The 12,505-nt window shown below is 39.0% G+C and overlaps 1 protein-coding gene across 4 annotated transcripts in view; it reads left to right on the plus strand.

The window, feature by feature from the left end:
* Positions 1 to 12,251, plus strand: part of LOC107755907 (PRKC apoptosis WT1 regulator protein-like) — a 62,604-nt gene extending 50,353 nt beyond the window's left edge. For 3 of the 4 annotated variants that reach the window (XM_016572863.1, XM_016572862.1, XM_016572864.1), the window contains 2 exons: positions 6,068 to 6,096; positions 12,029 to 12,251. In XM_016572863.1, the coding sequence (XP_016428349.1) occupies positions 6,068 to 6,096; positions 12,029 to 12,236 (237 nt within the window). In that variant the 3' untranslated portion in view covers positions 12,237 to 12,251. Of the gene's footprint in view, positions 1 to 6,067; positions 6,097 to 7,338; positions 7,368 to 12,028 lie in introns of all 4 variants that reach the window. The other variant, XM_016572865.1, reaches the window with a different exon arrangement.
* The last annotated feature ends 254 nt before the right edge of the window (positions 12,252 to 12,505 follow it).

The raw sequence follows: 12,505 nt of genomic DNA on the forward strand, positions 1-12,505 counted from the left end.
TGTATTTTACACCTAATGTAGTTAAATGTTTTTTGTTGCATTATTTCAGTTTCATGTGTGTTACCATTATGGTGTTTAGTGTTTGTGTGAATGACGCTGTGCACCTTCTATATATGTTATTATTTAAAAGCTGCTTGTGGTGGGCTTTGGTTCATCATGTGACTTTCTCATCACCACCTGCTTTTGGTGGTTATCAGTGTATTACAAAGGTACAAAACAGATTTCAGTACTTCAATAGGTTGGTATATTAACATTATTTCAGTTAATGAAATTACGGTATTTAACTGTAAATTAAAACCGTAAAACCTAAAATGTTGCTACCATATTTTTTATTGTAAAATTCCGGCAACCACAGCTGCCGTTTTTTTTACCATAAATTTTACAGATTTTTTTTTACAGTGTATATATACTCTTACTGACAGCACAAATAACCCAACACAAATCAAATCGCTGCACTGAAAAGCCTTTTGCTTATTTCGCCATTTTATTTATCAGACTGATGGCAAAGACATTTTTTGACCAATTTTTTAACAATATGGTATCAAGGTGTTAGGATACATGTAATTTAGATACTAGAAATTATCCATTACACATTTTTACTTTGCGTTAATTAGGGATGCACCGATACCGATACTGGTATCGGTATCGGGCCCGATACTGGCCTCCTGTACTCGTACTCGTACTCGTTAAAATGCCCCGATACCAAACGCCGATACCACACAGCATGTGATAAGCGCCATATTTAAACAAAGAAACACTGACAACAGACAGCAGAAAGGAGTTATGGATGTCTACTACGAAGTATATGTATGCAATGAATATAATGTTAAACATTCAGTATTAATGCCTGTATAGCTGATGTGTGCGAGCTGATAAACAAAGCACGCTGAGTGGATTGAGCGCGCGGCGGCGCATGTCAACATAGTGTGCTGCAGTGATGATGTATTTTTGTAAGCCAAACCAGAAGTTAGCCTCACCCTATTTTTCTCCGACAAAAAGCTGTGACCGACAAAAGTTTATGATTGTTACATGTTTGGCTCATTATGATAATTTTCACAAATGATCAGAACTTTTATGAATTTTGAAGCCTAAATACAATAACTAGAAGTAGGCCTAAAGCTAAACATAGGCTTTAAACAAACTACACCACAGTCAAATGACTTGAACTTCACCACCATTAAGTTTCTGACAGCTCTTTTGATATTTAGCCTATTTAAAAAACCTTTTCCCTGAAAGTTTGAAAGTTTTAGAATCCTTTGCAAGAGCATGATTTTGAACACAATGAGGATGTAAAAATGGATTAGTGAATAGACGAGTTTACCTGCTCGGCATGATGATGATTAATGTCCCTGACAACCTCTGTAGTCCAATTTAGCTGTTTGTTAGCAACTAACTTTTTCAAGAGAAGTAAAAACATTAAAAAAATAAATACAAAATAAGGTCTGTATGTATTAACCACAGACCCTATTTCCGGCATTTAAACAAAAACCCATTCAAAAACCCTTTTTGACTGTCGACTGTCATGTCTTCCTCACTTTTGTGTAAATTTCCTCCCTTCATTTCCTTCTCCCATTATATTTAGTAACTGAACATAAAAACCTGATACAAAAACTTGCACTTTCTGTTTCTTGCATGTATCTTATTCAAAAATCATCAAGTACATTACACTGGTTTCAGAGTGTTCCCTCATATTACGTGAGATGACAAATGTAACATTATGTCCTCAGTTTTTCTACACATCACGTTTGGAGCAGATGGCAGATTTACGCATCCTTGTCAGACACGTGAGCGTAGAGTGCCTCAAAAATTTGCTGCTGCATTTATCAATTGCTTGGAATGGCTTTTGTGGAATTCCACGCCATATTTCACTGCTCTCTTGACCTCCCACTAGACGTGGTCATAATCAACGAGCTTTCTACAATATTAATATGATGCCTGACAGCTCTCAGGTTCACCGATTACAGGGTTGGATGCACATGATGTGTCTCTGGATATTCACCGTACAGTCTGTTCAAGGTCGCTGGCAATTTAGGGATGCAGTAAATTAAAAGATCATAGCTTTATGAGTATTATTCCTAGATATTTTTATGCTGGGACTAGGGATGTTCATTTTAACCGGTTAACCGTCAACCGACCGTATAGAATTTTGACCGATTAATACAATCGGTTAAACGGTTTAAAACGTCTTTTTTTTTTTTTTCAGTAATTTATCAAAATATTTAAAAAGATTTGCTGCATGGTTAAAATATGCTATACGCCTATAAAATTGTTTTGTTTTTTAGAGAAAAAAAAACGTAAGTCGCATTTTATTATTTTATTATATTTATTACAAATATAAGAAGCTATAGCAATATAAACAACAAGCCAAAACGAATTCATTTAGGCTAAAACAAAACTGAAACCAACATTGGTTCTCTCATTCGACACAAAATCAAATGTTTCCGTATTCGCGATGTATTTGAAAGGCAAATTATTATTTATTATGTAGCCTACTTCACTCGCGTTCCAATATCCACGTAAAACAAAATGTTTTGCATAACATCACGGCGGTATGGTGATAACACTTAACGGCACAGATTTTACTTCATATTTAAACTGAGCAGTGTGTTTTTTCCCCCATATGTTTGACTGACTATTTTATTATGATAATGAACAGGCTGCATTGTCAAGGTAGTAATGCTTAACTGTGTGCGCGCATGCGGCGCCGGCGCAATCAAAGCAAATCAATCAAGAGCGTAGATTGCTCAAGAGCAAGAGCAATCAATCACTTGAATTTTTTCCTTCTAACAGTGGAAACAACTACACCTTTTAGTTATAAAGATAATCGGAATTGTAAAAGGTTTGCCTTTGTTTGTGTACATTCACAATAAAAACAAATCCTTGTGCTTTTGTAAAATAAGCCTAAAGAAAAATAGGATGCCGCTTTCTGCCGTCTGGTTTCCTTTCGCGCAGCACAAAAATGAACCGAAACTCTGCATACTAGGCTACTTGTTACAGTTTTTCTTTCATTTTCTTAATTTATTATTTAAATAAAGATATATTTCTCGTATAGGCCTATTTATTTGTTTATATATAGCCTAGCTTTATTATGTTTTTCTCCGCTCGCAGCAGCACTGCAGGTGCGTGATGTGATATGATGACCATGTGAATCCTCATGTTCTGTTTTTAAAGATTTAAGGTTAACGGTTAATAATCGTTTAATGAGCGTCGGTTGTCGGTTAGGAAAAATAACCGAAATGAACATCCCTAGCTGGGACAAGCATTTCCCTTCTGGTGCTGTGTGTGTGTGTGTGTGTGGTTTTGCTGCTTCTCTCTCTTCTGAAATGAAGTCCTGATCAGCTCAAGGCCTCCATCTGCTTCTGCTTAAGCTGCACTTTACCTTTCTTCTCTTCTGCCATACAAGGAAAACACTCTGATACCGGAGAACCACTAGAACTCGCAGAACCATACGGAACATTCCACGGGATCATCTCGCTCCAGTGTGGCGCCAATGTAGCAGTGCATCGCTGGAAAATTCAACTCCATCTGTGCATCAGTGCCTCAAAAACCTAGTGAGCTGCCTACCTAGACATCAGTAATCAATGGACAAAAATCATGGACAGAAACGGCTTCCTAGGTATCATAGGTGCATTTAAACGTGCAAATGAAATTGCAAAAAGGTGTCTAGGTGGGAAACTCAGTAAGGTTTGAGACGTAAAACTTGCTTGTCAGTAGGGTGTACATTTATTAACATTTTGGTCAGAACATCTGCACTAGGGTTTGAGACACAGCCTTTGCGTGACAATATTGGGTTAATTCTGAACCAAAGTGTTCATGCTCATTTGCATTTTTAATTAGCACTTCTCGTGTGAAGACGTTAGATGCGCTGGGAGGGATTTCCCATGCGTCACCGCGCTGACCCTAGCAATAAGAGCGATGAGATGGTGGAAGTGTAATTTTCACCTGACAAAAGCGCCTGTTAGAAGTGTTATGGGGCAAAGCAGAATTTGCATAGTGCAATTAGATGCAGTTTCCTTTAAAACGCTGCTCAACAGCTGGAATTCTCAATGTTTTTTTTTTTCCTCGGTAAGCTTGAGGATTTCAGCGTTCGTATTTAATCTTACAAGGCCTATGTGGGTAAATATGAATTGTGTACGGGCAACAGGCTGGGCCTCTTGTCTCTGGAAGGATTTGAATGTTTATCGCATAAAGCAGGAAAGATTTAGGGCACATGAGCACAGCTTCAGAATGCCAGAGCAGGCCTGTGCCGGACTTTATTAGACTGGCTTTCTGAGATCCTGAGATCTTACCTTTTTAAATTGGCTGTCAAAATCACAAAGCCCATCATCGCAAACAGCTATGAATTCCTAAGCAATGTGCAATTTATCAGAAGAGAACTGGGCTGAATACAATGAATATATTTGCTTTCTCCATTTCAGTTAACCTACCTCCCTCATCTCTCTTTCTCACACACACTTTTTGTTCTGTTTCTTTGCTCTTACTTTTCATCTGTGATGACCAAAATGCCTAATTTTTTTAAGGTTAATGGTTCCCGCTATACAAACAATAGTTATTTTGAGTAATTTAGCACTCTGTATCACCAAATTACCATTAGGCTCTGCATGTTTATCAGAGTATGTGAGCGGAGTGGAGCGGCAACAATTTCCCCTCCGCGCTCCAAGCATTCAATAATCACTCCGCTCCAGCTCCACTCCGGTTCACCATTTCCCGCTCCACTCCTCGCTCCACTGATCAGAAACATCGCTCCGCGGCTAAATTATTTCACTATGCTTGAAAAATCAAAGTTCTGTTCAGAAATTATATTAAACGAAAAATAAATGCATAATACTAGAAGAATAGTTTTAACATGGTTTATTGGAACACTACAATTAGCCCAAGTCCATATTAAATGACTGCTTAACTCGCTTAGCTTAGCTTGTCTGTGCAACGTCTCTACTATGGCGAAGCTGAGGGTAGCTCCGCTCCCGCTCCGCTCCGCTCACATACTCTGATGTTTATAAGCATTCACAAGCCATTTTACTTCTGTAATGTGACGTATTTCTGAGTGAAATTATAATAAATGAGGAAAGATGTAGGATGGGACTTGATTTTGATGATTAGCTAATGAAAAATGTTAATTATATCACAGGTGATTAAAAGCAGGGGCTAGAAACAAAGGCAGAGCAAAGTTTTTATTTAATGAAAGATTATGAAGACAAACATTTTTTTCTAGGCAGTGATAAATCATTCACAATAAGACCAGAAACAGATAGTAAGAACATATTTTTGGATAGATTTTCAAGGTACAGTACAGCATTGTTCAAAGATCTTGTGTGATGTGTCTGTTGAAACCCGCACAGGTTATTTTGCTTGAACATTTAATTTCTCAACAAAATCAGGCCAATAACCACCAGACAGATGCAAAGACATTAAAAAGGGATTTTGCCTCTGAAATATGTTTTATGATGGTTGAAACTTTATACGTTCCCCTAGAGCTTTGTGTATAAAGAGATGATGATATTGTGGTGGTGGTGTGGAATTAGATTGCCAACATCTTGCTTCAGCCAAACAATATCTCGAGAGGCTTTGAGGCAATAAGAGGAATGATTAGTAAAATCTGATTGTTGTAAAAAAAAAAGAAAAGAAAAGAAAAGAAAAACGTGTACCTAAACATTATGAATAGCCAAACTTTGTGTTCCTGGAACATATGGGTCTAAAAGTGTTTTGTATGACAGTTGGATAGATATCAGCCTTTAGTGAGAGTTTGAGAATGATAACCATAACCTGTAGGCCATCACAGTGATGGAACTTGTTTCTTTGAAGCAAACACAACCGTAAGGTTCAGCTCTGTTTGAGTTATAGCGCCTGGATTTATTGTTTTCTGATTAATTTTTTTTGTCTGGTTTAGCTTTGGTACCTCAGAAAGGGGCGTATGAATAGAGTGAGTCATACCGTTCAAAGGCCAACAGAAACTATTGGGAGGCTGTTGCGTGTGGCCTTGTGTTTGTGTATCTGTATATAGGTCTATCTCTTTTTCCATTAAACCAATAGGTTATTCTCATTTTTATGCCTCTGTTTTATTTTTCAGGACACTCCGAGATCCAGAAGTCATAAGAGGTGAGTCTGACTGCATCTAATATCTGTCAACGGGTAAGATATGTCTTTTCAGCACTGCATTGCGCAGAGGGAGATCAAGGGATTAAACCGTTTTAGCCGTTGACCGCAACTCTGGACCATTCGCTCATCTGGCTTCTGTCAGATGTAAAAAGTATTCTCCTGGCTTGGAAATTTGCCTTAGCAAAACTGCTGAAAAAGAAGTGTCTTGTCAGAAGAAAGGGATTTAAAGCCTGTGAAACGACAACATGGCTTAACTGGACTCATTTTCAGAGCCACTGTAAGAACACCAGTTGCTTTCATTCTCTCAGTTGGCAGCAAAGTCAGGCCTGAATTTGTTTCCATTTGAATGATACAAGTGGACTGTTTGTATCCAGCTGAGCATACAAAATTAAGAGAAAAGTTCTTGCAAACCCAAACACTGAGTGACTTTGACAAAGAAATATCCAGCATGACCCTGTGTCACCTCTCATGTAAACACTTCCTGCCCGTGATGTGTCTGTTGAAACCCGCACAGGTTATTTTGCTTGAACATTTAATTTCTCAACAAAATCAGGCCAATAACCACCAGACAGATGCAAAGACATTAAAAAGGGATTTTGCCTCTGAAATATGTTTTATGATGGTTGAAACTTTATACGTTCCCCTAGAGCTTTGTGTATAAAGAGATGATGATATTGTGGTGGTGGTGTGGAATTAGATTGCCAACATCTTGCTTCAGCCAAACAATATCTCGAGAGGCTTTGAGGCAATAAGAGGAATGATTAGTAAAATCTGATTGTTGTAAAAAAAAAAGAAAAGAAAAGAAAAGAAAAACGTGTACCTAAACATTATGAATAGCCAAACTTTGTGTTCCTGGAACATATGGGTCTAAAAGTGTTTTGTATGACAGTTGGATAGATATCAGCCTTTAGTGAGAGTTTGAGAATGATAACCATAACCTGTAGGCCATCACAGTGATGGAACTTTTTTCTTTGAAGAAAACACAACCGTAAGGTTCAGCTCTGTTTGAGTTATAGCGCCTTTATTTATTGTTTTCTGATTAATTTTTTTTGTCTGGTTTAGCTTTGGTACCTCAGAAAGGGGCGTATGAATAGAGTGAGTCATACCGTTCAAAGGCCAACAGAAACTATTGGGAGGCTGTTGCGTGTGGCCTTGTGTTTGTGTATCTGTATATAGGTCTATCTCTTTTTCCATTAAACCAATAGGTTATTCTCATTTTTATGCCTCTGTTTTATTTTTCAGGACACTCCGAGATCCAGAAGTCATAAGAGGTGAGTCTGACTGCATCTAATATCTGTCAACGGGTAAGATATGTCTTTTCAGCACTGCATTGCGCAGAGGGAGATCAAGGGATTAAACCGTTTTAGCCGTTGACCGCAACTCTGGACCATTCGCTCATCTGGCTTCTGTCAGATGTAAAAAGTATTCTCCTGGCTTGGAAATTTGCCTTAGCAAAACTGCTGAAAAAGAAGTGTCTTGTCAGAAGAAAGGGATTTAAAGCCTGTGAAACGACAACATGGCTTAACTGGACTCATTTTCAGAGCCACTGTAAGAACACCAGTTGCTTTCATTCTCTCAGTTGGCAGCAAAGTCAGGCCTGAATTTGTTTCCATTTGAATGATACAAGTGGACTGTTTGTATCCAGCTGAGCATACAAAATTAAGAGAAAAGTTCTAGGAAGTTTTAACTTAAAACTCACTGCAAACCCAAACACTGAGTGACTTTGACAAAGAAATATCCAGCATGACCCTGTGTCACCTCTCATGTAAACACTTCCTGCCCCAACAATGGCAATTTTTCTTAAACATTTCCAAATGTCACATTCAATTTTTTATACAGGTTGCAGCAGTTGAGTTGAGATTCACGCACCAATTGTTCTTTTGAACTGATTCTTAAAATGCATAAGTAATTAATTCAACTGTAAGGGATAAATTTAAAAGTAAATATGTGAGGTAAATAGTGGTATTATCTGTATTTAAAGGAATAGTTCACCCAAAAATGAAAATTCTGTAATTAATTACTCACCCTCATGTCGTTCCAAACCCGTAAGATGTTTATCTTCGGAACACAAATTAAGAAATTTTTGATGAAATCTGAGAGTTTTCTGACCATGCATAGACAGCAATGGAACTGACACGTTCAAGGCCCAAAAACGTAGTAAGGACATCGTCCATGTGACATCAGGGGTTCAACCTTAATTTTATGAAGCTACGAGAATATTTTTCATCCTGCAGCGCTTGTGCTGCACACATGAATGGTTTCTCAAATGGTGCACCTCATGAAGAGCAACTAGAGGTTTGATTTTTCACATGGCAGATGATCAGTGTACAGTTTTTTTTATGTGGGAACCCTAACCATGTCTAGTGACCAGAATATCATGGTGGACTCTAGTAACAGCAAAACAACCACCCACCCATAACATGCTAGCAATGGCATAACAAGATGCTAACAACCACTCAGAACACCTCAACATCCTGGCAGCTGGATGTCACATAGAAGTGTAAAAATCCATCCACACATTTAAACTAGTTCATTCAAATGAACAAACCGATTCACTAAAATGAATCAGACCTCCCTGTTTACAATGGCTTGGACTCATTTTGCACAGAAAGTGCCAGTGCATTGTGGATCCAGGGTGATGCAGACAAAAGCCCATCTGAAGCTCAGTCTGGCCGTTTGATTAGTCGCCCATCTTTCTGCCCTGATACTTGCACTCCAACACGCTGGGCTCTGCCACAGCCGGCATGACAGGTGGACAGCAGAACCGGCAGCAGAAACTGCAACGAACACGCTCACAATGCATCTGAACAAAAGGAGGAGCTAGCCATAAACATTAAATTAATGATGTTCCGTTGCAGATAATTAGTGTTTCGGAGACAAGTAAAATATGTCTAATGGTTATTTGAGTCCTAACCAAAAGTTTATTCTTGAGGAATGAACACAAAATTAATTAAATCTGCGGCCAGCTAGTATGGCCAACATATTTAGAGATGACTTCTGGCCCTCTCTCTCTCTCATACACACAAAGCCCCCTGTCGGGTTTCCAGGAGCAGATCATTACCTCTGCCTCCTCCTGTTTCCTCTCCACAGGGAACTAATGCAACAGAGTGGCGGTTACATTCCCAGGACATGAACATTCAGATTGGACATCTGCTCCGTTCTCCGAGTCGATCAGATTCAGACTACACTATACTGATAGAGCCACGGCGAAATACATCACACACCTCATCTGGACGCAATACTGGACCTTTTCCTTTAGGGTTTCCTTTATTACTATTATTTCTGTCGTCTTCAGTGTTGAATAACAATAGATGCGTCGTCTTTGAAAAATATCAGGGCAAATGCATTTTTTTTGAAACTACAGTTTCACATTTTCTGAAGACAATTACTCGTCGCTACTATGCTAGATTGTTGCCAGAGCATTGCTAGGTGGTTTCTTTGCCATCAAGATAAACTAGTTTCACATTTTCTGAAGACAATTACTCGTCGCTACTATGCTAGATTGTTGCCAGAGCATTGCTAGGTGGTTTCTTTGCCATCAAGAAGATGAAGAAGAAGTAAAAGGAGCCCACCCTAAAGGTCCTTAGACATGGCTCAGATCCATAATTATAATGTACTAGGAAAGTTCAATCACTTCAAAGAAAGCACACAATTTGAGATACCGTTCATGTCCATACCACAAATTTGTGGGAAGAGTTACTCTTCGGGTTTTCTTCAGATCTCTAACCCTAAGAATGAGCAATAATAATATTAATAATGATGCTGGTCTTAGCTAAATAGTTTGGGTCCATGAGCATTAGGCTGGTCGGTTGCACATCGGCTCCATTCTGTACGTTTGACCTGAATCTCCTCATTAGATGAAGCACTTCACCGTACCTCCTCATTAGCTGGAGGATTAGAACGGCCGTCTGTCAAAAGAGAGACACTCTGGGAATAACCGCGGAGAACATTTGAGCTGGCAAATGGTTTTTCAGCACCCGAGCGATCATCGCCCAACCAGGCCTCTGTGGATGATAATGTTATGTGGGCTAGAGCTCCCTTCAGCCCGTCTGTGGTTAGAAAATGTAAAAACCTTTAGAAGAGAGAGGCGATTGAAGCTAGTTTCAGCCAGAGCAGGATATTCCTGCGGTGCCAGTGTCGCGTTTGTCACTTTCACAGCTGATTTCACAGCAATTTCAAGAACATTTCTGAATTCTGTTTTTGGTAGCTGTGAAATGTAAATGTTTGAAATGTAAAATGACAAGTTGTTTTGACTAGGGCTCTGTCCTCTTTCAAATTGAGAGTGGCTGCAAACGCACACTGTAGATCTTAACGCATGCTTCAAAACAACATGAAACTGCATTTAGCTTCTGTTTTGTCTCTCCAACTGAATTACACACAGATGAAGCATTAATTATGCATAATGCACATTGTCTGTTTATTCCACACGTAATTCTGACTAAAGGACTAAAGAAATGAATTATATTAATTATTATTTCATAAAACAAGAAATTGATATGTCACAATCTGTAAAGCTGCTGTGAAACAATGTGTATTGTGAAAAGCACTATACTAATAAACCTGACTTTACTTGACTTCAGTAACTCTTAAGTGCTGTAGGAATTTCCCTGAAGAAACTGTGAAGTCACTATGAGATCAGGGACATTTATTATGAAAATAAATAGACTAGGTTTTGATTTCATGATCTCCTTTAAGAGATGTATCCTGATGATTCTCTGGATGAGACTAGCTTTCTATATTCTGTTTTTCAACAGAATTTTAGATATTTTGTTTAAGGCATATCATTTCCACACCATCAACGTCACCAATTGGAAGCGGAAAAGTTCAGGTTTACAGCTTATTCTCAGTCCTTCGTTGATTGAGCGCCCCATTCTCACACCATCGTTTGAGTCAGTGTATCTAACTTTTGATACACATGAAATCTTTAACATTACATACAATTTCAGGGAGCATGGAAAATACAGGGAGTTCATAAATCTGCAAATCCTCGGGCAGGTGAGAAAAAAAGACCACACACACGAGCCTTTCTCTGATTCGTTGCCAGTTCTTTTCTTCCCGCTTTTGTGGAATGTACAGACAGGCCTAGCTCGGAACAACACTCTGAAGCGAAAAGAAGGCCCAATAATTTGATTCCCGGGAAAGGGTTATCAGCCGAATGAGTGAAATATTATGAAGGAATCCTCTCCAAGTCTTCCACATATGTAATTACTGAAATTAAGCTGGTTAAAATAAGTTCCACATGAATATTCCCAGAGCGTCTGGCCTAAGCAAAGAGCGAGAAAGATGGGGAGAGTGAAACAAATGGGAAAAGACAGATATTCTTCCCCAACCCCACTCCCCCCTTTTTTGACTAGCTGCACAGCGATGTCCCAAGGCACAGTCCTGTAAGAAGCAGGTCTGTTCTCCTCGCTAATGAAAGCGCATTGCTCTAATGCCTTCTACTGTGCCATAAAAAGGCTTTTCATACTCTGATAATTTACTACTTGAGTTTTCTTATTTCCGCTCCTACGAAATAAATGACACACTTTCCAAGCCATTATGTTGGAAAAAGGTTGAAGTCTCGTTTGAAGGGAGAAAAATGTGTGAAAAGATGTTTTAGCGAGGCATCTTTTGTAACCAGAACACAGAGTGAAAAAGCGTGCACCTGTTTTTATTTTTTTTTATTTAAGCTTTTAAGGAGACGTCTCCATTAGAGGTGCGTGGCACCGCCAGCTGTGAGTCACGAACTAGGCACACTGTTCGAAAATGTTTTTCAGTGTTAATAAGCATGACAACTTTTAGTTTGTTGTGTGCTGTATTTGATATGTTCAAAGGGAAGGTAATATGTAGGCCTATTCATTTAGATGCTCCATCTAAAATATATATAACAAGTTGTTTGCCATTAGAAATGGATTTTAACTCAAAAAATGTATTTTTTTTTTGGTGTGCGCAGCGACGAAGACGGAAACAGACATCGCCATCGACACGGAAGGGAAGGCAGCGGAGCTGCGCTCACATCCCAGGAGAGAAGGATAGAGGAGCTAGAAAGGGTACGTTTCTGTGCATTTACCATCAAGATAGAGCAGCCTGTCCTACCTACAGCTTTTTACACAGGTCCTGTCCCAAACAACACATTTGACCTGAACTTTTTGATCTCGTAGACTTACCTCGTACCCATCGAGTCAAATTTTTGCCTCAATCTGCACACATACTCAATCGGCATTGCCTTTCGCCTGAGGCAGAAATGTCAACATTTCATCCAGTTTCCGATGGCTTTCTGCTATCTTTTGGTCGACACCAAATGACCGGTGCCGTTTCCAAGACAGCGGTCTCGTAGCACCCAAACGAGCGACTTTACAAGCGCATGTGTCCAGAAGCGTTATCTGTCATACTTATTTTCATTTCCCCTTCGATAACTACTTTAATTTGC

This window comes from Sinocyclocheilus rhinocerous, unplaced genomic scaffold, assembly GCF_001515625.1.
Source record: "Sinocyclocheilus rhinocerous isolate Xijiao unplaced genomic scaffold, SAMN03320098_v1.1 scaffold412, whole genome shotgun sequence".
Taxonomy (NCBI): domain Eukaryota; kingdom Metazoa; phylum Chordata; class Actinopteri; order Cypriniformes; family Cyprinidae; genus Sinocyclocheilus; species Sinocyclocheilus rhinocerous.